Genomic DNA, 27,650 nt, shown 5'->3' with positions numbered 1-27,650 from the left:
CTTGCACAAGAGCCATTCTTTAGCCCTAGTGTGGTTCACTGTCCCATGCAGTGGCACCGAGATCACAGCAACAGATAAGACCAGGAGACGTCTACAGCATGGGCTGGGAGCCAGGTGACTTTTAGCTCAAAGGGTAGAGACTCCTATACTAAGCCTCAGAAGTCCCAGGTACAAATCCTCCTAGTAGCAGTTACAGACGCGCTGATTGAGGAATCAGGGCTATTCCTAGAGGCTATGTCTACACTGCCTCCGTTTTGCGCAAATGAGACGAAGCGTGGAATATCACTGCACCTCATTTGCATAATTAATGAGGCTCCGTTTTTGTGCAAGAGGCTTTTGTGCAAAAAGGAGCTGTATGCACAGCTCCTTTTGGCGCAAAAAACCCTTCTTGCACAACAGCCGTTCTTCCACATTTTTTTCAGTAAGAACAGCTCTTGTGCAAGAGAGGCTTTTTGCGCAAAAAGAAGCCTCGTTAATTATGCAAATAAAGTGCGGCAATGGTCCACCCTTCACCTCATTTGCATATTTTTTGCGCAAAACGGGGGCAGTGTAGACCTAGCCAGAGACAGACAAAGGCCAGAGTCAATGTTTGGCTCTCCCAGACTGGTAACCTTTGACCTAACTCCATGTGTCTGCTTCCAGGGGAAAAGTACGAGCTGCATGCAGGGACAGAGTCTACCCCGAGCGTGGTGGTGCATGTCTGTGACAGCGACATAGAGGAAGAAGAGGACCCAAAGAATTCTCCAAAGCCAAAAATTATTCAAACCCGGCGCCCTGGCCTGCCTCCCGTGTCTAACTGAGCCTCTCCAGCCGGAGCAGCACTTCTCTCCTCCAGCACGGCTCTCTGTTTTTCTGTTTGCTATGTTTTGCTGAAGGGCAGCCATTGCCTCTTGGGTAATGGGACATCAAGCTCATTGAAATCCCTTCTTTGTACTCAAGCCTGTCTAACAAAAGGGCTAGGAAAAAGTTCTTTGTACATGTAACCATATCACCTGCCATCAAGTGTCAAGGATCTTGTGAAAGCGGCTAGAATAGGCTGGGGAGAGGGGTGGGGGGTTCAATCAGACCGTTCTCATTGAGATGATAGCAGAACCAGAAGCATTGCTTAGTAAACTAGTGATGGGCAAATAGTCTGATGCTGGGATTAACATTCAGACTAGCAGAACATCACTCTCTGCTCCCTTTCCCATGGGATCCCATTCCCCACCTCTCCACTATTCTCAGCAGAACTGAGACTCCCCTTTGTTCCTCATTCTTATATGGTGTCATCTTGTGAGATAGCAGCTCAGAGCCTTTAACCTCCTTCACTTCCACTTACTGAGCATTTATCTTGGGGGGGGGGGGGGGGAGGCAGCAGGGGCAACCTAGTGGCCTTTCACTCCCCCTGGCAACTTTTTGGGGAAACAGCAAGTTCTCTGTGTTTACACAGATGTCTCTGTTACATCCAGGGGACTGAAACTTTTCTGTCCCCCAACTACTGCTGAATACATTGGCCCTTTAAATCTGGGACTGAGACACCCTAAAGTGCACCATGCTGAAAGGAGAGAGGATTTTTGAAAGGGGACCTGGGATATCCCTCATTCCTTGGCCATGCAATGAGAGGGAGCCAGGCTGCTAGTAGTGGGGAACATTCCCTCCCATTAGGAAGGCAAAGATGTTACTTCTCTTGTCCTGGGCCCCTGAGGTTAGGGTGGAGAAGCTAACTTCCCATGACCCTGGGATTCATTGCTAACTTCCCATGACCCTGGAATTCACAGCAAATTATACTGACCGGCAGAGGTTTCCGGCGTGGATAGCCCTGGTGCTCCATCTATTTGCAAATATTTGCCTATCCCTAATAATCAGCACATACGTCCCCTTTGCTTGATGTGTTTTAAGGTCCATATTTAGCTGTATGCAGTACTCTCTCCTCACCCCCATACAAATAAAACAGGATCACACTTAAACTTGAACTTAGACTGCATGGAATTTACTCTCCTGTCCCACTCCTACATGTCCCTGTCACTTATAAAAAGTGCAGAATTACTCACATTTTTGTGCTTTGATTGTGTTTGGTAGCAGAGAATTCTTTGCTATTTGGATTTTCTACCTGGACAGATAATCTCTGTTAATTATTCTCATGTACATTCATCATTTTGAGAAATGCTTTCTAGAGATTTAAGTCCTGCTCTTACAAAGGCCCTTGAGCTTAACTTTACACATGTAAGTAATTCCATTAAAATGAATGTTCTGAAAGTTAAGCATATGCCTATGGCTTTGCAGGATTGGGACATAAGCAAATGAGCTGCTAACTTTCCCTTCCTCCCATGAAAAAGACTGTAGAGATGGCACTGAGGGATTCCATGTTTAAAGTCTCATTGCCTTTCCCATCAATCTGCTCCGTTTACAAATAAAAAGAAAGTTTTCTCTATTTTCTCAACCCTGCAAGGTCACCTTGGGATATGAAACTCAAGCTAGATTCTGTAATGAAACCTTGTTAGGAAGTTTCTGAAAATTATAGTGGCAGAATCTTAATTAACAATAAGGACTGTATGTGCGTCAGCAGGACTCTAGTTCAGTCTCTCTCAGTGCTCTATTGACTCAGCCATACTGACAGAAAGAAAAACATGTAATTTTGTCATTAAAATCAACAGAGAATTCACAATGCACATGGGGAGAACAGAGCTGTGGGTGTAAGAATGTGCCATTTTAACAAGAGTTCCTTTTCTGGCCATCACCATTCTTTAATATCCCCATTGAGAACCTTGCATATGCATAACCTTTATGGTGATACTTCTTAGTGCATTATGGATGCCACTTAGCATACATTTACACTTAGGTTAAACAAGCCTGTTCAGTGCAGCAGAGACCTAACCTAAATGAGACTTGACTTTAATAGCTTTATGGTATCTAGACAGATAACCTTTTCTTAAATAAAAAAAAAAAAAAAAAAAAAAAAGCTTTTCAGACATTTCACATTGTTACTTTATGGCAAAGCTTTCAGAATTTATTTAAAGTATGATATTGCTATTATTTTAAATCATCTTGCACCCTGGACTGTTATATGACAATTCCTGCTGAAAATGGTACATCGGGCAAGCAATAGTATTTAAGGAGAACAAATCCCCTCCTGTTTCCTATGTCACTGCATAGTTAAAAGGCTAGTTTGATGTCATGATCCTTTGGCTTTAGGCAATTAATTAAGAATAGTATTTTATGTGAGATTTTTATGTACCATTTTCTGAACAATATGAACACTTTGAGATGGCAGAGATTTGGGGTTCAGATCCTGTAGCTGCAGATCTGTGAAGTTCCATTTACTTCAGTTTACACCAGCTGAGGATCTGGTCTTTTATGTACAAAAAGAAAAAAATGAATAAGGAGCCCAAACCTAATCACCACATCGAAGCAAACTCAGACTTTGGGGGGTTTGGACCCGAGTTCAAACTACACAACTTGGGTGCATCTCAGATTAAAAATCCTATTGTGATTGACACATCAGTTTTAGTTTAATGTTCTCTTCTGTCTTATTGTCTCAAAGCGCAGTATGGGACATGCACACTTAAAGACAGGCATAGTTAATTAACTATATAAGGTCCCAAAAGAGTGGAGCTGTAGGGTACTATGCAGGAAGGAGTGGGAAATAGCTTCACTGTCCAAATCAAAGAAAAAAAAACACCCTCAGTTGAAAGACTGAGACAACCCAAAGGAATCCTGTTATGGTTGCAACTGGGGTTTATAAATCACTATACAAAAAACACCATCTGAAAAAAACAATGCTTCTGATATTACAGATTAATTTCTCTAGTATGAAATAACATTTGCAAACCTGGCAAGCGAGCTTTGTATCTCATCAGCAGCCTAAGCCTGACTCAAAGTGGAAAACAGGCTTCCTCAAAAAGGGCTGACCATTTTGGAAAGTAAATTTGTCTCTGTGGGGTCTTCAGACTCAGCTACTATGACTTTCACTCGCTGTATAAGGATTTGCAGGAGCACTATAAATCAGGACTAACACGGCTGGCTTCACTGGAGTTACTCCTGATTCACACCAATATCAATGACAGCAGAATTTGACCTTGATTCTTTTAACTTGTTTTTAAACGGGTTTCTGATGTATTATTGACATTACTTACTAAAGGTGAAATGGTGCCCTCTAGTGGATGTACATTGCTTACTGCTCTGGTAGAGAAAATTAAATTTATAATTGCTATTATTGGTGTTCTCCCTACCCGACTTGTCCTCCCCATTCCTCTCCAAATTTAGACTTTTTTCATACTCTGCACATGGTGACCTCTTTTGTAAAGGTATTTGTGCATTTAACTTCCCTAACTCCAAGCAAGGTGCTCAAACATTTCAAAAATAAATAAGTCAATGTCAAAAGTCTCTGTGTTGCAATGGGACCCCCACATCCTTGTGAGATCCCACTATCATCAGTAGAACAGCACACTAGCTGATCCCATGGCAGGATTGCTTCCCCCCCAAAAAGATCTTACTATAATACCTGAACTAAATGGATCAGTACTTTTAAGAAAAAACTTAATATGGCTAAAAATGTGTCCTGTAGGTAAACTGCAAATCTGCTCTTTCACATTTATTTGCTCCCAAATTGGCTAGTTCTTATTTCATGCATTGACAGTGAAAAGGGTCTTCTTGAGGCAAAGGGAATGTCTATTGTAGAGAATGATAATCAGCTAAACAGTCTTGTGAGACTTTACAGTAGTATGTCCTAGCACTGTGAGAGTTGTGTCACCATTTCCATTGTACTTCACACACCTTTTAAAAATAATCTATTTAGTCATATTTTATAGGAGTATTAAAAAGGTTATTGGCTGATGAATCACTTTTGCACTTGTATAACTCAGAGCTTAGTTTAAAAAATAAATATGGCAAATGATGATTTGTCCATGTGTTCTACTTGGTTTTGGCATTATGAAAAGGAATCCTCAAAAAGGCTAAAACTGGCTAGTGAAGTGGCTAGTGTGAATGCACTACGGCTCACTACTGGATGGAATCAGGACAGCTTAAATATGCATCATAAGCTGCATGATGGTGACTGGAGATTATTATTTCATTCAAGTGAGCCTGTGTTTCTGGAGCAGGAGGATAAAGGAAATATAGGTGTAATATATACTTGCTTTCACTTCAGTCATTTCTGTAACATTAAGACAATACTTGGCAAGATATGAAACTAAAATTCAGATTGAATTGAAATAGTTGCAATTCCATTGACTTCCATGAATTTACACTGCTTATATTGTATCTGAATTTGCTTGAGAGTATGTAAAAAAATAGCATACTGCTTCACTTCAGAACAGCAAATATGTATCTCTACCAACTGAAATGGCCCCACAGAGGCTGTTAAAAATAGTAAACATGCTGCATATGAATATTTAAATACATAACTAGGCATTGAGAAAATTCCCAATCTTAAAAAAATACTAATCCTGATTACTGCAAAATATCAGAGAGATAGTTTATGGTCTACCATGGCAATTTATATTAGGGTACTTTTCCTCTTCCTTTTAAAACTGAAAGATTGTTCAGTGTTTAAGAGAAAGGACTGGAGCCAGAAGATATTGGTTCTCAACCCAGAGATCCTCCATAGATTTCTTGTCTGTGACTTTGTGCAAGTCATTTAAGTCTAATTTTTGGAAGCGTTTAGTGATTTTGGGAACCCAATATGGGGCATCTCAAAGGGGCCTGATTTTCAAAGTGATGGTGCTCAGCATTATGGGAACGTCAGGGCTCTTTAATGCCTCAGATTGGCATCCAGAAATTTGAAGCACACAAAAATAAGTTGTCTCATGACAACATAGACCTTATTCTTTGTGTCTCAGGTATAAAAAAGACGGTGGTGATGAGCTCCAGGGATAAAATAGTCAGTATAACTCCTCATAATTCTTTCCTGCTAGGTGGCCACTGAATTTGCCCCCAGCTACTATGAGAGAAGATTCTTTAGTTGATTTGTACTACAACGTGAAAACTGTTTAAGTGCAACTGTGTTTGAATAGTGCATAAGAGGGAAAAACACATTGTGCGGCAATAAGCCCAGTGGTTGCCAAAGTGAACATTGAGGGCCATGTTTCCAGATATGCCTCACCTAGACTCTATAGGGTAAATGTAAAAAACAGAAGTTAGATACACAAAACCCAATTAAGCACTTAATCTGATCCCTACAAATGGGCTGTTACACTTCTGTAGTAACATTAAGCATTTACACACACAAGTGATAATGTGCAATCAGGGCCATATTCTGCAAGATGCAGAGTGACTCTTGGTAGTCAGAAATGAAGACATGTCTCCCCTCCACCTTCCTGGTTCATGCCCTGATTACGTGCACAACTGATTGCACACACAATTCCCACTCCATAGAGTTTACAACCTAAGCAGGACAGACATTAGAACAGACAGGATGCACTGGGAAGTCCAAAGGAGGCATCAACTAGAATGATTATTACAGATTCACATTTTGCCTTGAGGCCTTGTTTTCAAAGGTGACTGAACACCGCACAGGATTGGGTTCAGAGGCTATGTCTTCACTATGCAGAAGATTGACGCTGCAGTAAATCTTCCAGGGTTCAATTTAGCGGGTCTAGTGAAGACCCACTAAATTCAACTCAGAGGGTGCCCCTGTCACCACTGGTTCTCCTGTTCATCATGAGGAGTAAGGGAAGCTGATGGGAACAAATGCTCCTGTTGGCCTCCCACTGTGAGGACAGCTCGGAAACTCGATTTAACATACATCAACTCCGGCTATGTAATTAACATAGCTGGAGCTGCTATCTTAATTCGACCGTCCACTGTAATGTAGATGTGTAATGTAGACCAGACCAATTATTTAGTCTGATAATGGAAAATTATGTGTTAGGATTACTCCCAGACTTATCAGAAATGATTTATCTGAAATGATAACAGCCCTACAGTACTTTGTCATAGTTTGAATAGGTGAGGTGTAGGATGTGTGTGTGGGGAGGGGGAAAAGGCGGGAAAGCAGGAACTATTTTTTCCTGGAAGAGGGATGTTGGATAGGTTATTCTGAATAATACTAATTAGAACAACTGCTATTTGTTTTGGTTTTCATTCAGTAATTTCCAACTAGCCACTGAAATTCAAAATCACAGAATACTGTATAACCCATACACCTCATGAGGTTCACTGTCCCGTGCAGTGGCAGTTAGACCACTTACAGCAAGAGATAAGAACAAGGGAGCTCTACAGCCTAAGTTGAGAGTTAGACGACTTTAAAGCTCCAGCTGTAGAGACTCCTACACTAAACTACAGAGGTCCCAGGTTTCAAATCTGCCTGGTGGCAGTTACAACTGCATGTTTCCCACCTACATTCAGGAATATTAAAAATAAAAGCCATCTTGCAACTTTAGTTTAAGTATTGCAATTACTTATGCAGTGTGGCAACATATAGTATATGAAGCAAAGTCTTATCTTGAAGCATTTATGTTCTCCTCAAGGAAGCCACTTTATGATAATGGTTACCAAAATATACAATACAACATAAGGTACAGATTAATGTCCTGGACAGACTCTGGCTAAGATTAACCCCTGGCGTAAAAACACTGAGATTAAGTTTGCTCTGGTGAAGAATTTGGCACTTTTTATTCAGGAAGCTAATGCAGGGGAAAGTTCAGCTACCCACCCTGTACTATGTTAACTTGAGTAGAAAGAGATCTATCTTTGCAGCTGGAGTTATGGTGTTGCTAAAAGCTCTGTGCAGATGTGTAAGGAGGAGTGTGTTGCAAAAGATCTGTTATCTCCTGTCTCGGTGAGGATTGGCCATGGTTCCACTGTTGGCTCTCAGAAGAGTGAAAGGACTATGAGAAGCAAGTGCCATGACCAACTTGCAAACTGTCCAGTGCAGATGCTCTGGCTTGGAGAGGAGCATAGGCGCACAGCACTTGCACATCCTAAAACACAATGCTATCTTGCATTCTCGCCAGGGCAGCAAGACCCTGCACTGTCTCTAACAAAGGGATTTTCAGAAGACATAACAAGGTTTACCAAGTCATTTAACAGATGCTTATTCTTTGTGACTTTGTAAAGGTCACCCAGGGACTGTCTAAACACCAGTATTCCAACAATGCAATATCTTCAGGTCCCAGAATACAGTATTTCTCTGATTAAGGAATCTTTTTCAAGTAAGCACAGGAGTCTGATTCAGTGAAGTGCTGTTCGTCCTCAGACAATGTGAATTAAAGGCACTAAGCAACTGAATAAAGACTCCAGGATTTAATCTCCTTTAATTCATAAAGTGCTTAATTTTGCTCTTGATGAAGTCAACAGAGGATTTCCCATTGACTTCTTGAAAATAGGATCAGGCCAGCAGGAGTAAACTGGTGTATCTTCAGTACATCAGAAACTCAGCCTTGTGCGATAAATCTCTGAAAGTGATCCATCATTAATCTAGTACAAAGCCATCATTGTGTCTATATGAGTGTCCTGCAGACATGTTTTTGTCACTATTCAATTTAGGGAAAAAAACAATATAAATGTTTTGAAACCATTTTAGAGCAGACTGCTTCTTACTCAGAAATTTCTGAAAGGAATGTGTTATCCTTATTGACCGATTCATCCTTAATGTTGATTTGCCAAGTTGTCCTATTGTGGTTAGCTGGAAAAGCATTTCATGTATGTTATTGTGGATCTGAGACCATTAATCATGTTCCCTTCATTCAAATGTCTGGATTTCTGACAAAGATGTGACATATCTGTACATATTATAAATCAATACTATTTTTAACCATATATTTTGTACCAATACTCACATTAGCTCTGTACTTCACTGGAAATCTAATACGTTATTAAACATTTTGGTGGAATTACTGAACTTCTTGGCTATGCTTAATTTCCTTTGATTATCAATAATTACCACAATGTATTGATTTCAAGCAGACAAAGCATTTCCCATATCCAAGAAAACATTATCCCCATTCTGGCTATTTGTAACAATAGATCAATGCACCATGCTGGTTTAATGTGTGGGCCCATAGCTCACTCTCATGGGTAGCCCTGGCAACTATAAGCTTGCCAGACACCACTTCAGTTAAGGAGGCTTCATTTTCACTCAAGTTGTGCACAAAAATGAATGATTAGAATAACAACCATGTTTTATATTTTAATCCCCAGCACAGGCTGGGTTCAGATATCAACAGAATACCACTCCTCCACATTTACAGAAACATAGGCAAAATGGTGCTTACTGAAAAATACCCTTGAAATAATTGCTGTTAGTCTCTAAGGGTGTGTCTAGACTACAGGGTTTTTTCGAAAAAAGTGGCCTTGCATCTAGACTGCTGCCACGTTCTTTCGAAAGTAAATCGAAAGTACATGGCAGTTTTTTCAACAGTGGAAAATCTCATTTTATGAGAAACTTTTCCATTAAAAGCATTTCCAGAAAATCATGCCAATCTAGACGCAGCCCTAAGGATGGAGATTCCACAACCTCCCTAGATAACCCATTCCAGAACTTCACCTCCTTCCTAGTGAAACAGTTTTTCCTAATATCCAACCTAGACCTTCTCCACTATAACTTGAGACCATTGCTCCTTGTTCTGCCATCCATCACTACTGAGAACAGCCTCTCTTCAGACCTTTGGTCTGACCCAGTATGGCCGTTCTTATGTTCTAACTTCATTCATTTCTATACTGCCTGTATTTTATACTGCGCCCATTTATATGGCACTGAGCATCTTTGGCTATCACTGGAATTACTGAATCCTTCAAATCTGAAGAACTTCTGTACTGGGTGTTTGATGACTTAGAGATATTTAAAAGCCCAGCCCTTTTCATTGGTGAAATAATGAAAAGTATGCCTGAATACATACCGTATATAGCAATCCTTTCCCCCCACCAAATCAAAATACAACTAAAGAATGAAGATTGTCTCACCAACTGGCTTTCCCTCTTTCTAGCTCAGAAATGTACAGTTAACCCCCCCCCCCCCCAAAGTTGGGAAACAGGGAAAAAAGTGTTAAGGTGGTGTTTCTCAAATGTTATAAAAACTCATAATCAAGAGGAAAAAGGGAAACCAAGATTTGTTACACTTGTCATAGCTTAGCACTGTACTCTAATATCAGAACACATTAACGCTGCACAATACCCAGTACTTATTGTAAATGGGAGACGATGCCCTCCACCAAATAACCAACTTTTTGTATTAGGATGTGGCTCCTTGCTAAGACAAAATTTAAAAAACAGTGATAGAGCCCTCCAAATCTGCAGATAATCACTTCAGTTCTGCAACTCTGGATATCCCTGGCTCATTTTTGGCAGAAACAGATATGGATACAAATTTCATATCTAGAAGCCTGCAAATTTATGGATATCTCCTTTATATCTGCAGGTATCTGCACCCGTGGATATGGCTGCAGATATCTACAGCCCATTTTTGAGCCTGCAGCTGCCAATTGCGTATCTGCGCAAGGCTCTATAAAAATAAGGATGTGAAATTGTGTTTAATCAGCTAAAGGAGTAGTCAATGGAATTTCCATCGTTTGGTTGATAATGGGGGAAACTGCAGAGCCACATTGGGGTTAGCTCCTGATGTAATGTAGAAAGCTCCTACTTGGGGGACTAACAAAAAACAGGACTATGTAGCACTTTAAAGACTAACAAGATGGTTTAATAGGTGATGACATTTCTATCACTTGGGAGATTGTGCTACTTCCACACCCGCCCTGGGAGCTAGCTCTGCTGCAGTTCTGCCTTTTAAACGTAGTAAGAGCTGCCCACAGCAAGAGACTGGGCACAAGCCAGAAGTCCCAGCTCCCACCTGGTCCCCCACTGCGCCTGTGCCTCACCTGCCCCCCCCCCCCCATGGAGATGGTGTTGGGGACAGGGAAAACCTGTTTTTAAGCCAGTTCCCTCCAGCACCTGCTCCCACTACCACATAAGCCTCGGCTTCTCAGGTAGCCGCCTACCCGACTAGTCCCTTGCAGCCCTACACTGGCGCTGGTAGCTGGTATGTGGGGCCGGAGTGGGGGAGGCTAAGAGGGGCTGGTTTGGCCAGTGACACATTAGTCTCTGGGCCACCTGGGCTGGTTGGACGCCCCCCCCCAACAGGGGCGGGGCAGGCGGAAGCCCAGCCCCCCCCCACCCCATTTGCCCGGCCAGAGCGGGGGGGGGGGGGCACACAACGGAAGTTCGCCTCCGGGTTGGGCAGGCAACGCCTCAGCCGCAGGGACAGAGGCTACGAGCAGCGGCCAGGGCTTCGCAGCGCCAGCCTGGCCGAGCCCCTGCGGCCCGGCCCAGCACCTTCCACCCCACAAGCTGGCGGGCAGCGCCGAGACGGGGGTGGGGGAGGGCCTCAAAGCGGCGAGCGTCCGCGTGACCGGGGTCACCATGGCAACACCCAGGCAGGGCAGCGGCTCTCCCCCAACGGCGCGGGCGTGCCCTTCCACCCCGCCCCACCCCAGCACGTGACTGGCCGCGTCGCTGGCCATTGGGGGCCGGCCGCGTCACACAAGGCCGTGCGCACACAATAGGCGGGGCGGCGGAGGCGGGGCTTAGCAGGTAAGGGGGCGGGGTCTGCGATGCGAGCGGCTTGCGGTGGTTGAACTCGGGGACCTGCCGCCGGGAGCGCGTGACCGAGGCGCTGAGGTACCCGCACCCTCTGCCCCTCCCCCCACCGCCTGTCCGCCCCCCCCCACTCCCCGCCCGCTCGAATAGCGGGGCCTGTGGCCCGCGGCGTCGGGCGGGGCCGGCTCCATCGCTGCGGCGCCAGGGCATCGCTCCCCCCTTCTGTGCCCCCCGGGGCTACCGACCTGTGGGCGCGTCCGCTGCCTCCGGCCCCATGTATCGGGGTGTCTGGGCAAGGGCCTGGGGGGGCCGCCTCTGAGACTCGCTTCCCTTGGTGGAGAGCTGGGTGCCTGGCTCCTGATCCGGGGGGGGGGGGGGCGAGAACAGGAGATGCCTCCCCCGCCGCCGCCCCCACACCCACCCTTTGTTCTGCTTGATCCCAAGGCTCCGTGCTGACCCCTCTGCATTTCTACCCTGATCTGCTTGGATTGCAGCTTGTGTTACTGTCTGTGGTCCCTGAACCTATCCGCCTGGTTTGTCTGAATGCCTAGGGCTGCTCTCGGGGACTTCATCCAGGCAAGGTGCATGTGGCAAAAAAAAAAAAAAAAGTTTTAAAAAAAATCCTGCTGTCATGTTACAGGAAGCAAGACAGATCAGTTTGAAATGACGGGCATGAATGCCATCAGGAGAGCCTGAGAAAGTGCCACTGGGTGGATGATCCAGCTCATTACTCGGTCCCTATTAATCTTCTTTAGTATTTCATCCCTTTATATCTCAAGCTATGATGAAAGTCTCAGAGGGGTAGCTGTATTAGTCCGTATCTGCAAAAACGAGTCCTGTGGAACTTTAGAGACTAACAGATTTATTAGGACTTAAGCTTTTGTGGGTAAAACCCACTTCAGTTTTATGGCTTATGCCCTAATAAATCTGCTAGTCTCCTAAGGTGCCACAGAATTCCTTGTCTCAATGTATTTCATAGATTCATAAGGCAGTAAGGGATAAGAGGAGTGTCATACATTCAGGATCTGTGCTGCACCCCAATTTTTAAATAGTCCCTTGGAGGAACACCCTTCAGTGTACCAGACCCCCAAGGAGTCCCAGCCTTCCTTAAAGGTAGGCCATTGTGCCTCTGGGCTCTGAGCATACTTGTTTCACACTATGAACTTTGCCCAGTGAGTCCAACTGTGATAGACTCATGACATCTATGCTTTTCTGGGACCAGTGCACCTCCGCTAGGGAGCCTTTTAAAAACAGAGTAGGATGTATTAGTTAACTAAAACACAGCACAGCGAAGTTCTTAGAATAGCACCATACAGAAACAAAGGTTAAGATATCCTGGCCAAGCCAGTGCTCCATCCAACAAAGGTTTCATGGAATCTATTTGTTGGGGCTATCCTGTTTCTTTGTCAGGCTGTGGTCCACTGTAGAATTAGCTCAGCATAAAGCACTTATTTGCTCCCACCAATGTAAGTGCTGTACTATGCTGACATAATCATTCTACCTCAGTGAGAGGCGTAGGATTTATGTTGGTATAATTAGGGTGATGCAGTGACTGTGCCTTGGTTTTTGGGTGTGGTTCTTGTCAATTTTATAGGTAGGCACTGGAGCCATGAAATTGGTAAGAAAAGCTCCCTGCTTTGAATCCTGTAGTGCTCACAGCTAGGGCTGTTACCCCTGGCAGGTGGTGGGGGGGGGGGGAGGGGCGGCGGCGGCGGGGTGTCTCCTGTTGGAGCCTAGTACTGCCTGGATTCCCCTGTAGGAACAAGGTTCCTAGCTCCCCACACCAAACCCAGCTGCCTCCTGGGCTCCCACTTCTCTGCCATATTAAAGAGATGTTTAGTACCTGTTTTGTATTCTTTTCCATAATCTTCATTATCTACTATATATTTGAGAGAGTATCCCTGCTTTTTCAAGAGCTCCTCCAAAATGGTAAGCACTAGGACCATGAAATTCGGTATACAGCTTCCTCTTATAACTTAGGGTTATAACTTAGGGAAACTCAATTAGCTGATTAATCAAAATTTAACATCCCTATTCTGTAGTACAAGTTATCAAGTTCTTCTGTAAAACCTTCATTTTGTCCCAGCTCCATCTTAAATCCATTACTATTTGGTGACTGACAATAGGAATTCATCCCTTCGTATATCTGAAAACTATAATGTTGTTTTCCTCACATGCCCAAATCTTTCTTTTGCTTAGGTCTACTTCTCTGTCACACTTGTTGCTATGCTTTCAAGCATTGCATTGTGAAGCAGAAATTGTAAAAGCCATGAGGCATGGTAATCTTGAGATTAAAACACTGAATTTGTCCTCCGGAGATCCAGCTTGAGTTCTTGACTATGTTACTGGCCAACTGTATAATGAAAATAAAACTTTCTGATCACAGACAAGTGTTTTGAGGATGAATTTGTTAATATTTCAAGGTGTTCATGTATGAGTGCCTATGTAGGTAGTTCACATTAATTGCTAGAAAAAAATCGCGAAAGGGTGTGGGAAAATTTAGACTTTGGGACTTGATTAATGGGATAATAAAAGCTTTGCCATTGCAAGTAAAAAGTTAACCGTTTAAACATTACGTTTAACTGGCTATTTAGGATCCCACGTGTTGTGGGTGAGGGGAGCGGGAGCTGTTTGGGCTGGGTCAGGCTGACAGGGGATGCCTCAGCCCTAGCGGGAGACTGGTTCACCACCCGTTAACCCTTTACATCCGTAATGGCAAGCGATAATGTAAACAGCGCTTTATCTGCAGCAGTGCTCTCCTGTGAACAAAACAAATACTGCTCATGGAGGGAGGAGAGTTTTTGTTGCCAGAGATGTCAACAAACAGTGATTACATTGTTCAACTTTTAATGGTACAGAATCAATCTTTGTCTCACAAGTATTTGATCAGTTTCCCCAGATAGATAAAACAAGAGTTCGGCCTTCTTTTATTCTTCAACTTTGTCTTTTAGGGAAAGTTCAGCTTGAGGGATTACATGCACAAGGATAAACAATCATAAGCCTTGTGGATGTGGTCTACTTGGTATTCACTGAAAAACTAATACTGATTTCAGTGGAAGGCTGTATATTGTTGATTTCAAAAGAATGCATAAAATAATGAATGTATTGGATAAAGAGTGAAAGGCAAACTTGCATGATGTACGGATGTTAAAACAGTTAACCAGTTTACCATTTTAACTTGGGGCCTTCTGCCTAGCCCACCCCCCAGTCCCATCATAGCCATGGGGACCTGCTGTGGCATCCTTTTGCCTGGTCCCATCATGGAAGTGAGGTCCCACCACCTGGCATGCTGGCCTCTCTAAGGCGGGGGCTATTCCAGCATGGCTTGGCTGGCTGCCATCAGAGTTTACCAACAAGCGCCAGTTAATTAGTTAACCAGTAAGAGTACTGGTACCGGTAAGCCTCGTGCTTACCAGTATGCTTACCAATTAATGGTTTAATATCTGTAGCATGAGGTGCCTCACTGATGCAGATATGTAGGTATGAGCTAGAACTGTTTACAATAGTAACAGAACCAGGAAACAACCAAATGCAGTAAACCTGTAGCAAATAGAGAAATAATGGGCTTTTGGGAAATGAGCTGTTGTCAAGGCTTTACAGGAAATATATGCCAGCCTTGTATTGAAATAAGTTTTGATTAGGCGTGTATGGGAAGGATAAAACTCAAGCCTTCATTGTGAATAAGGAGCATCACAAGAGAGGATGACTTCATTTTGTGTGTGCTCTGCACCTGCTGCTGTGTATAGAATACTCTTTTCAGGGTTTCTGCAGGGCAGCTGACTTCATGATGAATCAGCTGATTGGACATAGAGCTAATTTTCATGGCTATCTAGAAACAGGAAGAAAACATTTCCTGCATGCAGCCCATAATAGTCACTGGTTTTAGTTTGCAATGGTCAGATTAAAATGAGAATATTCTCATATCTAGCAAGACATTTCTTGTGTTTTTTCTGTAGTAAGTATATTCAGAAGCCAGTGACCCTTATTTTTTTTTTAAAGTGGATTTTTGTTTAGCACTGGACTGATTGGAAAGTGCAGTTGTGAATCATCGGAGATGCCAGTTAATCTTTCTCCCTTTCTGCCTTTTCCCTTTATAAATCAAGATACTTTATATTCCAAACATGGCAGTGGCTTAAGGTGAAAACAGGGTATCTACTAGAACAGGGCTACTCAATACATGGCCCACAGCCCGTTTGTTTGCGGCCCACGGTGTGGCTTGGATTTACGTGGGGCTCAATGCGCAGCCTGCGGGTGGGAACCAAAACAAAAAAGTAGTCAATATAACAGTCTTCTGTTGATATGCGTTTTAGTAGTTAAATTCCTGGACTGTCTTTGCTCATTAAAAGTGCTGTCATATGGGTGGAAATCCGGTAAATATTGCATTTTATTAATACCAACAGAACTGACTTAAATGGGGCCTGTGTGTTGTGTAGTCTTGCCTTAATCTTTGTATTATGCCCATGAGTGTGAAAAGCTGTTTGAATTTATTTGCATATATATTTGCATGTATATGCAACTACTCTTAAGTTGCTGCCCTTGGCATGTGCTATGAATATCATTGTGGCCCCCGGGGCTTCCAAAGTTGAATAGCCCTTTATGAAAGGACTATATTGTGTAATATATGTAGCTAATCTGCTTTTCAAATAGATATACATTGTGTAAATGGGGTAGGATCTGAGACTAAATAGGGAAATAACAAGTTAAGAATTACTTACACTAACTAGATGTCTTCAAGTCTGCAGAGCTTGATTAAATACATCTTAGAATACAGGCAGTCCCCGGGTTACGTACAAGATAGGGACTGTAGGTTTGTTCCTAAGTTGAATTTGTATGCAAGTCGGAACTGGTACATATTGTAGGGGAAACTCTAGCCAAACATTTCTCCAGAGCTCAGTTTTATTCTCCCATACCTCACTTCCCTCAGTCCTTTATTCTCAAGCTGAGGTGTCTGCTGAGAAAAGCCGCTCCACGTCTCCCTGGTCTGCTGGGGGGGGGGGTGCTAGCTTCGCGTCTCCCTGGTCTACTGGGGGGAAGCAGCTAATGCGGGGTTGCCTTACCCCGTTTGTAAGTAGGATCCGATATAAGTCGGATCCATGTAACCCGGGGACTGCCTGTACTTCAAAGAACTAACTAGCTGAAGAGATCTCTGAGCCAACAGCAATTATCTTTGGGAACTCTAGAGGATGGTGGGGAACCCAGAGGACTGGAAGAGAGCAAATGTAGTTCCTAACTATAAAAAGGGGAAAAAAGACAACTCTAGGAAATTATAGACGTAGCAGCCTTGTCATTAACAGTGACAAAAGTTAATGGAACAAATAATCAATTTGTGAGCACTTAGAAAATAAGGTCATAAGTAACAGTCAACATGCATTTATCAAGAACAAATAGTGGAAAACTTACCTATCCTCTTTCTTTGAGGCAACAAGCCTTGTGAATGGAGGGAAGCAGTAGATATGAGAGAGCTCAATTTTAATAAGGTTTTGGATACTGTCTCACATGACCTTCACATAAGCGAACTGGGGAAATACAACCTTGACAAATCTTCAAGTACACAACTGGTTAGAAAATTGTACTCAGAGTAGTTATCAATAGATAGTCTAGCTGGAAAGGTGTTTCCAGTGAAGTCTTGAAGAGATCTTTCCTGGATCTGTTTCTGTTGAAAATCTTTAAGTGGTTTGTATAATGACAGAGAGAATGCTCATATGTTTGCATCTGATACCAAGCTAAGTGGGGTTGAAAGTGCTTTGGAGGACAGGATTAGAATTCAAAGTGATCTCAACAATCTGGTGAAATCTTCTGAAATAGGATGAAATTGAATAAGAACAAATACAAAGTACTGTATTTAGGATGGAATGATAAACCGTGGAAATACAGAATAGGGTGACAGGCAATCATTAGGAAAGAATAGTGCAGAAAAAGATCGGGGATTACGTTGGATCACAACTAAATATGAGTCGGTAACATAAATAATGTTACCAACAAAGGAAACATCATTCTGGGATGTATTATCAGGAGTGTTGTAAGCACGACATGAGAAGTAATTCTTCTGTTCACTCAGCACTGTTAAGAGCTCAAAGTAGAGCAGCAAAAAATCATTAAAGGTTTAGAAAACATGATATACAATTAAAAAAATTGGGTTTGTTTAGTTTGGAGAAGAGAATAGCCTTCAGGTATATGAAAGGTTATAAAGAGTAGTGTAATAAATTGTTCTCCTGATCCACTGAGGATAGGCCAAAAGCTTTATTTGGACTTGAGTTGCATCAAGGAAGGTTTAGATCAGATATTAGGAAAACCTTCCTAAATGTAAGTATAGTTAAGCCCTGGAACAAATTATCTAGGGATGTTGTGGAATTGCCATCATTGGAGGTTTTAAACTCCACGTTCGACAAACACATCAGGGATGGAAAACATTTTTTTTCAGTCTGGGGTCAGTGATCCACAGAAAAATCAGTCAGACTACATAGAAGTGAGAAGCAAAACAAACAAACCAAAACTGAGGCTATGTCTAGACTATAAGCCTCTTTTGAAAGAGGCTTTTTCAAAAGAATCTTTCAAAAAAGCCTCTTTCGAAAGGGAACGTCTACACTGCATCCACTTCTTGCGAAAAAGCAAGCTGCTTTTTCAAAAGAGCACCCAGGCAGTCTGGATGCTCTCTTTTGAAAAAGCACAGTTTGCATTAAATAGCGCCTTTTTTCGAAAGAGCACTTTCGAAAAAAGGCGTTCTTCCTTGTAAAATGAGGTTTACCGCAGTCGAAAAAACTGCTGCATTCTTTCGATTTAATTTCAAAAGAATGTGGCGGCAGTTTAGATGCAGGGGAAGTGTTTTTGAAAAAAAGCCACTTTTTTTCGAAAAAATCCTGTAGTCTAGATACACCCTCAGTGACCTGGCTCCCAACAAGCTTAGGGCTTCCCTTAACTGTACAAGGAGACAGCACTCCTGCTTCAGCTTGTGAAGGGGGGAGAAGGAGGGACTGCTGAGGCTCAGACTTGCTGTCCGGTTGGGGTGTGAATGCCAGTTCTCTCTGCTCTCTGTAACCTCACTGTGGGCTGGATCCAAGTAAGGCGGTGGCCAAATCCGGCCAGTGGGTCGTAGGCTCCCACCCCTGGTTTAGAGAACACTTTGTCCTCTCTCAGTGTATGTACTGGATTTGATGACCTATTGAGTTCCCTTCCAATCCTACATTACTATGCTATGTGGATTTTTTTTTTTTTTAAATGTACAATATCTGGAAAACAAAATAACTATCATAATTATCATCAACTAGCATTAATCTAAAATGTGCTTTATATTTAATGTACCACTTTCCCCATTATAAAATGCCCTGAACATATGATATTCCAGTATCAAAATACACTTAGTGACATTTTAATAGTAGCTGCAGCTGACACATACTTGGTGACTGTTTGGTATCTTTATTGCCACAATGTGGTGTTAACTCTTTGTGTCTTTTAGACTTTAGCGTTAAAAGATTTTAATTCCCTCTATCTCCCAGGAACTTGAAATTCAGAGTTGCACTCTGGCACATGATAATTACTCTGCACAGGTTGAACCTCTCTAATTTGCCACCCTGGGGACCTGATTGGTGCCGAACCAGAGAATTTGCCAGGCCTCAGGAGGTCAATATTGTCTAGCATCACTACCAACACTTCCACTGCTTACTGCGCTCTTAGAAGATATATAGGGGTAAATTAGAGCTAATAGCACAGAACACTAGGTAGCTGGAAACAAGCTTTATGGGATTGCGGAAAACTTGGCCACACCCATGAAAAGTAGACATTCAACTAAACTAAAATCATGCCAGACCACAGATGTCACCGAACCAGAGAGTGCCAGACTAGAGAAGTTAAACTTGTGGTATCACTTTAAGAAGCTGCTGTCAAATGTCTTAAAAAAATTTAGTTGCACATATCAGATCTTCAGCTTAGATCTAGTGAAAATAATTATTTATTGACTTGAAGAGAAAATATTATCTAACAAGGATTTGGAAGCTTTAACTAAATAGTTTTTTATACGAACATTTTTTTTTAAACCCCATGTAAATCTGTCTTGAGCTTCTAATTTATTTGCACACATACTAGGGGGCTGTGTCTCCTGCTTGCTACACTTGCCAACCCCCATGTCTCTGGGGGTAGGCAGACCCAGCTCTCCCCCCCGCCAGCCACTGGGGAGGGAAGGAGAGGGCCAGCCCTGGCCTCTTGCCCTCCACTCCTGGGTGCTAGGGAGGGGAGGGCTGGGGCCACACCAGCCCCGGCCTCTCACCTTCCAGCCACCGGGGAGGAGAGGGCCAGGGATGCATCCAGCCCCAGCCTCTCTCCCTCGTTCCCCCCCCCCCCCCACCCTGTCCACAGCCAGCCCTGGCCTCTCGGGGCCAACCCCTTCCCCTCCCAGCCACAGCCCTGATCTCTCAGCCCCCATCTGGCTGCCAGAGGAGGGCTGGGGCCTAGCCAGCCTCAGCAGCTAGAGCTCTCCCCCAGCCACTGGACAGGAAAGAGGAGGAGTGCAAAGTGACATGATGACTTCACTATGTCGCCCAACAGGAATTTTTTTATATATAAATAAATAAATAAATATCTTTTATTTATTTATTTATATTGTCCTATGACCTTTCTCTGTAATGTCACCTCCCAGTGTCAACTGTTGCTTCTAAGATATTGGGATGATGTTGGGAGTCACTCTCATTCTCTGAGGAATTTCTCACCTCCAAAGCCCACCACAATCTACCTATTTTGGAAACTTCTGGGGCTAAAAACACCAAACTGAGCTCTCGGTCTCCCTCCTCATCACTTACTAACCCTTTTAAAATTAGCCCACTTCTCCATGTAAGTCCAGTCAAACCTTCTGTTTGTCTTCTGGTTCCCGGTGACTGCCCAGTCACAATTTCAGTTCTCCCTTTGTGAAGATCTACTCCACAACTGTCACCTTCATGAACCTCTCCACAAGCTCTACACTCTCTGGAGCCTCAGTAGTAACTTCACACACCCTTTTCCATTGCTTTAATTTGATGATTACAGTCTGATTAGAGAAGACAATGCATTCCATTATGAGAGGCAAGAGAAAGTCTTTTTCTTTAGTCTCAAATGTTGGCAAACTTCTCAGGGTGAAAGAGGAAGAATGATTTTTTTTTATCAAAATGCTGTCTCTACCACAAACTCTTGTATAATGTTGGATAAATAATTAAATATTTCTGTGCCTCTATTCCTCATTTGTAAAATGGGGATAATACTATTTCACTACCTACCAGAGGTTTTGTGAAAGGAAATCCACTAATGTTTGTGAGGTATTCCACAGTGATGGTAGCCACATTAATACTTCTAGATAAGGTTTACTCTCAAGATTGTTCCAGATTCTCTTACACTGTAGTAAGGATAAGTATTCAAGATAATTCACTAGCAAAAGTGGTAACTGAATTTTGCCTTTGTATTCTACAGACACCAACTTTGTGCCTGCCTGAAAAAGCTTTTCCAAGATGTCTTTGAATTGCTACTGGGAAGTTATGGCAATCTGTGTGATGACTTCTCCAAGCATACTTTCTTTCCAGCAGGACCAGCCCAGAGTATTACTATTATCTTTTGATGGATTTCGATGGGATTACATTTATAAAGTCCCAACACCTAACTTTCATTATATCATGAAGAATGGGGTTCGTGTTAAACAGGTTACTAATGTGTTTATTACAAAAACGTATCCTAATCATTATACAATGGTGACAGGTCTCTATGCAGAGAGCCATGGCATAGTTGCTAATGAAATGTACGATCCTGTCCTGAACAAAACTTTCTCCCTGAACAACATGAACATCTATAATTCAAAATTCTGGGAAGAGGCCTGTCCAATATGGGTCACCAACCAAATGGAAGGACATAGAACTGGAGCAGCTATGTGGCCTGGAACAGATGTAAAAATACATGGAGTCTTTCCTACACACTATCTGTTTTACAATGAGTCTGTTTCATTTGAAGATCGAGTTGCCAAACTTATTGATTGGTTTATCTCCGAAGAACCCATCAATTTTGGTCTTCTATACTGGGAGCAGCCTGATGCAATGGGGCATGTTTTGGGCCCAGAAAATCCACTTATGGGTGCAGTCATTAGTGAGATTGATGGCAAGCTGGGATACCTTGTATCAGAACTGAAGAAAGCAAAGTTGTGGGACACACTGAATATCATAATAACAAGTGACCACGGAATGGCACAATCCTCTTCAGAAAGGCTCATAGAGCTTGATCAGTACGTGGCTAGAGAGCTGTATACAATGGTTGACCATTCTCCTGTGGTAGCCATTTTGCCAAAAGAAGGTAGGAACTATGACATTAAAATGACAGAATAAAAGCCTTGTGGATCGGGGAGAATGGTAGATGTGGCATATCTTGACTTCAGTAAGGCTTTTGATACTGACTCACATGACCTTCTCATAAACAAACTAGGAAGATACAACTTAGATTAAGCTACTATAAGGTACTTGTATAAATGGTTGGAAAACTATTTCCAGAGAGCAATCAGCAATAGTCAAGATGGAGGCATATATTGAGTGGGGTCCTGCAGGGATCAGTTCTTGGTCTGATTCTGTTCAATATATTCATCAATCATATAGATAGTCAGAGAATACACTTTTAAAGATTGTAGATCATACCAAGCTGTGAGAGATTGCAAATCCTTTGAAGGATAGGATTATAATTTCAGCATGATCTGGAGAAATGGTCTGAAGTAAATAGAGTGAAATTTAATATGGACAAATGCTAATTACAGGCAGTCCCCGGGTTACGTACAAGATAGGGACTGTAGGTTTGTTCTTAAGTTGAATTTGTATGTAAGTCGGAACTGGTACATATTGTAGGGGAAACTCTAGCGAAACATTTCTCCAGAGCTCAGTTTTATTCTCTCACACCTCACTTCCCTCAGTCCTTTATTCTCAAGCTGAGGTGTCTGCTGAGAAGCCGCTCCGTGTCTCCTTGGTCTGCTGGGGGGGGGGGGAGGGCGCTAGCTTCGTGTCTCCCTGGTCTGCTGGGGGGAAGCAGCTAATGCGGGGTTGCCTTACCCCATTTGTAAGTAGGGATCGGATGTAAGTCGGATCCTGTAACCCGGGGACTGCCTGTACTCAACTCAGGGAACATCAATGAGTTGAACACATGCAAAATGGGAAACGACTGCCTAGGAAGAAGCACTGCAGAAAGTGATCTGGGGGTCATAGTGAATCACAGGCTAAATATGATTCAGCAGTGAAACCTTGTTTTTTGTTTGTTAAAAAAAAAAAAGGCAAACATTCCAGGTAGGGATGTAATCGTGTAGTTGGTTAAATGATTAACCGATAAGCAAAAGCTAATTGATTAATGCTATCATCTGCATGCATTCCTCCCTCCTCTTGCCCCTCACAGTTTTGTCAGTAAATTTTGATAGGGCTGGCCAGTAGCCTGGCTCAGTTCTGGCTTGCACTGGGTCCGGGGAGCTACCTCTGCTGCGGCTCTGCAGGAAAACTCATTTAGGAGCCTGCAGACAAGCATCCTGGCTCAGTCCCAGCTCGTGCTGCATCCTGGGAGCTACTCCCACTGTGGCTCTGCAAGGAGAGGTGTGAGCTGGGACTAAGATGGGCTGCTTGCCTGCCAGCACCTGAATTACTTTTTATGAAGTGCCTCAAAGGGGGTAGTTGCTGGACAGGGCATAAGTTGGGACTGAGTGCTTGCAGTGCTAAACATTATCGATTAATCGTGTAGTTGACTAAATTAACTGTCGGTCTGCGGACTGACACTGGGCCACAGACTGCTAGCTGCCAGGCTGTGGTGGCCTTGGGAGCTGGGCTTGGGTACACTGCCTAGCACCTCCCCTACCGCTGCGGTTATTTGGGAGAGGCATGTCCTGTCCTGCCTCTCAGCCAGCCAGTGCCGGGGAAGGGCAGGGTCTCCTCTCAGCCGCAGAAGAGCAGTTCATTATGCAGTAGGAGGGCTGCACAGAGCCCAGCACAGCAGACTTAGGGCTGCCATGACAGGGGTAGCAGCGCTCAGCTGGCGACTGGGAGGCATCACAGGGCTAGGTGAGAGGGGCGGGGCAGGCACAGGGGGCTCTGGGAGTTGGGCTAATGCTGGGAGATATAGGGATGGGGGCTGACACTGGGGGGCTCTGGGATGAAGCTAATACTGGTGGGTTCTGAGGGTGGCTCTAGTGCTGGTGAGCTTTAAGGGGTGGCAGGGCTCTAAGTACTAGGGGGCTGGCACTGAGACATCCAGGGTGGGGAGCAGGCAATGGGGGACTCTGGGGACAGGGCTGGAACACTGGGGACAGACCTAATATTGGGGGCTGTCACTAGGAAGGGGCCTTTGAGAGGTTGGGGTGTAGTTGAGCTCTGGAAACAGGAGGCTGGTACTGGGGGGAGTCTGTTGGTGGGGGGCTCTTAGGGACAGGATTGTCACTGAGACATTTGGAATGGGGGCTTGCACTGGTGGGTTTTGAGGGCAGGAGGTTGGCACTGGGGGAGTTGGGTGCAGGGGATTCTTGGTTCTGTTGTTGGCACTGGGGGGTAGTGGAGGGGTGGGGAGCTGTAGGGGTTAGAGCTGGGAATGGGGGGCTCTGAGGGCTGGGGCTTTTTATACCGTGGACGGGCAAACCCATTCACAACCTTTTGGTCAACTGCTAATGTTTTATTTGCATATTTGTCAGCTAAAAGGTTGTGAATGGGTTTGCCTGTCCGTGGTATAAAAAAGGTTGGGAAGCACTGAACTACACAACTAACGAATTACATGGAATAAGTTGCCTAGGGAGGCTGTGGAATCTCCATTTCCGGAGATATTTAAGAGCAGGTTAGATAGACATCTGTCAAGGATGGTCTAGATCAGTGGTGTGCAACCTTTTTCCTGGCACGACCCCCGGGAAAATTTTGGTGAGGGGGAAGGGAAGCGCAGCCCTTTTAAATGCCATTCTGCTCGCCTGCTGCACCCCTGACCCCACCACGTACATGGAGCCAGGGAAAAAATGGTGGCTGGCCCGCTACTGTGACACCCCCGACCCTCCTGGGGACTTGACTTGATGACCTCTCAAGGTCCCTTCCAGTTCTGGTGTTCCGATTCTTAACCTCCCTAATTCCAGGATGTATTAGTTGAAGTGCTGTAAGCAGGACATGAGAAGTGGTTCTATTACACACTGATTGGGCCTCAACTGGAGTATTATGTCCTGTTATGGGCTCCACATTTCAGGAAATATGAGGACAAATTGGAGAAAGTACAACAAACAGCGCAAAAGCCCCCCGAAACTATTATTTGAAAAAACTGAGTTTAATATGGAGAAGAGAAGACTGAGATGGGATATAACCTTTTATGTACTCGAAAGCTATTGATAAAAGGAGAAAAAGAAAATATTGTTCCCCTTAACCTCTGAGGTTAGCGCAAGAAACAGTTGGCTTAAATTGAAACAAATGTGGTTTAGGTTGGACATTAGGAAACATTTCCTGGAATAAATTGCATACATAGGTTGCAGAATCTACATAACTGGAGACTTTTAAGAACAGATTAGACAAACACCTATCAGGAATGATCTAGTTAATGGCTTAGTCCTGCCATGAGTGCAAGGACTGGACTAGACATTTCCAGGTTCCTTCCAGTTCTGTGATTCTATGAAAACTGTGACTTGAGAGAGAAAATTGACTATCAAAATGGACTTGTTCTTAGAGGCTTGGGTCCTTATTATGTCGTCAATCACATTGAAGCCAGTAGGACTTCTGTCATGAACTGACTTGCATGGGAAAACTTAAACAACAAATGGTCTTGTAGCACCTTATAGACTAACAACAAATTTAGATAGTATCATGAGCTTTCGTGGGTGCAACCCACTTTTAAAGTTTGTAGGCTCATGCCCTTGGTTAGTATTTACAGCTGTGTAAAATGGATTTACTCATTTTTAAATTACTGTAATACTCACCATCCCAGAACTCTGACAGACCGTATGGCTACATCTACATTGCGCTCTCTTGTGCAGGAACATATGCAAATGAGGCATAGCGATGAATATTTGCTGCCATTTTAGCTCAAGGGGCTTTTGCGCAAGAAGGAGCAGTCCACACTGCACTCTTGCACAAGAGCCATTCTGCCTCTTATTTTCAGGCGCAAAAGCCTGTTGCGCAGAATGGTGGCTCATTAAGTATGCGAATGAGGCACAGCGATATTCATCGCCGTGCCTCATTGGCATATGTTCTTGTGCAAGAGAGTGCAATGTAGTCGTAGCCTATGTGTTTAAATAGAAGCCAGATAAAGTGCCTAATAATTGTATCTCATTTCCAAATGTGATGTGGATGAGGATCCATTGGGTTTTCTCCATACTCATACTTGACTTGAATCACCAAGTGCCTCATGCTGGTTTTACTTATTTACCTTCATTGTCTTGCACAGGGTTACCCTGATACTCATCAGCACAGAAACAGAATAGAAATACAACTCTCCAGCAATGACAGTTAGTGCATTTATCTAGGACAGATTTTTTTTTTTTGATTCTGTGCTGATTATATAACAGACAAGAAAATAGTGTCCCAGAATTTTTAAATTGAACACAGCCTTCTCCCTTGAAAATATTTTAATATATTTCTCATAAACTTGTATTTTTAACTTACTTCCTACCTATTTTTGTAATTCCTCTCCATGAAATATAAAGACACATTAATAGGTGATCAAGAGCCTGTCTATGTTGAATTTAAAATAACTATAATACAATTTTATAGGAGCTGATTTTAATAAGTGTATTCAGACTTTTGAAATATTCATGTTTAGGATGTAAGCACATTTGCAGCATTGTCCTAGTGCATGAAAACAAAGTGAAGTTCACTAGAATACTTGCTATCCAAGCTTAGTGAACTATAAGCAAATGTTAAAAATACGTTTTTGAAAGCTCTTTGGTTTAATTTCTTAAACATTACTGATGGGTAGGATTTTTAAATGATTTCCAACATGTCCCTTTAATAGGAGTGATATCTTAGTGCTGCAAACATGCTTCCCCCCCTTTTATCTAGAGATCATTTGCTTTAAATACCATCTTTTGTCTGAAGGTGCTGATCTTCCTGTTTTGCATCAGTTCTTAATTTGCTGCTAAGATAAAATTAGTCTTTCATATGCATAGCTAAAATTACTCTTTTTTTTCCTCAATTGGTTTTTAACTCTTTGAATTGTCCAACAATTAACTACAGGTTGAACCTTTCTAGTCTGGCAACCTTGGGACCGGACTGGTGCTGAGCCAGAGAATTTGCCAAACCACAGGAGGTGGCTGTTTTCTCACAGCATTACCAACACTTCCACTGCTTACTGGGCTCTTAGAAGACATTTAGGGATAAATTAGAGTAACTGAGAGCCTGGTGGCTGTGAACAAACTTTATGGGACTGTGGGAAACTTGACCACACCAGTGATAATTGGACATGGAGCTAACTAAAATCATGCCGGACAACAGATGTTGCCAGACTAGAGAGGTTCAACCAGTACTTCTTACTCAGTCATAAGTCACAGCTGGAAGATTTTTTCAATTTTTGTGAGAAATTATGTTTTAAGAAATTAGAGTCAATTCTTGTTATTAATTCTGCAGCTCAAAATTTAGCCACTATTATGTTTAACTTGTTCAAGCCCCTAGACTCAGTACATGTGTCAGAAACAAAGCAGTAGTGCCTGTCTTCAGCAAGTAGAGGGGAAGCTTGTTCTAAAAAGATTGGAATGCAGATTATTTCTGCCAGTGATTAAACCAGTGCTTCATTGTATCTTTTTAGCTAGAGTTGACAGGTTGAAGGCAATGACTTCTATCAAAGGTAAAAGCTAAAAAAGCTTTTAGGTGTTTGCTACTAAGTTGGTATATCGGATCCCTCCCATCAGAACATGCTCTTCTTTTCCCTCTTCCTGTGTGACCTCGTCTCCTGACCTCATCCAAAAAAAAAGCAGACTTGGCCTTTTTCAATTTGGGGCTACCCCTGTTGTATGATATACTTAAAGGATATTTTACTCTTTCTGAGAGAAGTACATCATTCGACATGCTGTTAATTGCAGATTAAATTCAGCCCTTGAGTTACATACAAACGTGACTGTTTAATCTGAGGCTAAAGTTTTATGTCCAGGAAAAGGTTACTATCTCCTCTCAGTCTTACATGTGGCAGTTAGAATGTATTGATGTAACTGAAGACAGAACTTA

The 27,650-nt window shown here is 43.0% G+C and overlaps 2 protein-coding genes across 4 annotated transcripts in view; both read left to right on the top strand.

The window, feature by feature from the left end:
- RCAN2 (regulator of calcineurin 2) overlaps window positions 1–8,818 on the top strand; it is a 155,253-nt gene extending 146,435 nt beyond the window's left edge. For both annotated transcript variants that reach the window (XM_075923385.2, XM_006120674.5), the window contains one exon: window positions 643–8,818. In XM_075923385.2, coding sequence (XP_075779500.1) covers window positions 643–800 — 158 coding nt within the window. In that variant the 3' untranslated portion in view covers window positions 801–8,818. The remainder of the gene's footprint in view (window positions 1–642) is intronic.
- Window positions 8,819–11,468: 2,650 nt separating this feature from the next.
- Window positions 11,469–27,650, top strand: part of ENPP5 (ectonucleotide pyrophosphatase/phosphodiesterase family member 5) — a 28,878-nt gene continuing 12,696 nt past the window's right edge. Inside the window, exons 1-3 of one of the 2 annotated variants that reach the window (XM_075923384.2) lie at window positions 11,479–11,589; window positions 12,149–12,242; window positions 20,938–21,804. In XM_075923384.2, the coding sequence (XP_075779499.2) occupies window positions 20,976–21,804 (829 nt within the window). In that variant the 5' untranslated portion in view covers window positions 11,479–11,589; window positions 12,149–12,242; window positions 20,938–20,975. Of the gene's footprint in view, window positions 11,590–12,148; window positions 12,243–20,937; window positions 21,805–27,650 lie in introns of both variants that reach the window. The other variant, XM_075923382.2, reaches the window with a different exon arrangement.

The sequence above is a fragment of the Pelodiscus sinensis genome, chromosome 3 (genome assembly GCF_052426305.1).
Source record: "Pelodiscus sinensis isolate ZL-2025 chromosome 3, ASM5242630v1, whole genome shotgun sequence".
NCBI classification, from domain to species: Eukaryota; Metazoa; Chordata; order Testudines; family Trionychidae; genus Pelodiscus; species Pelodiscus sinensis.
This window is presented reverse-complemented; position numbering and strand designations above follow the sequence as displayed.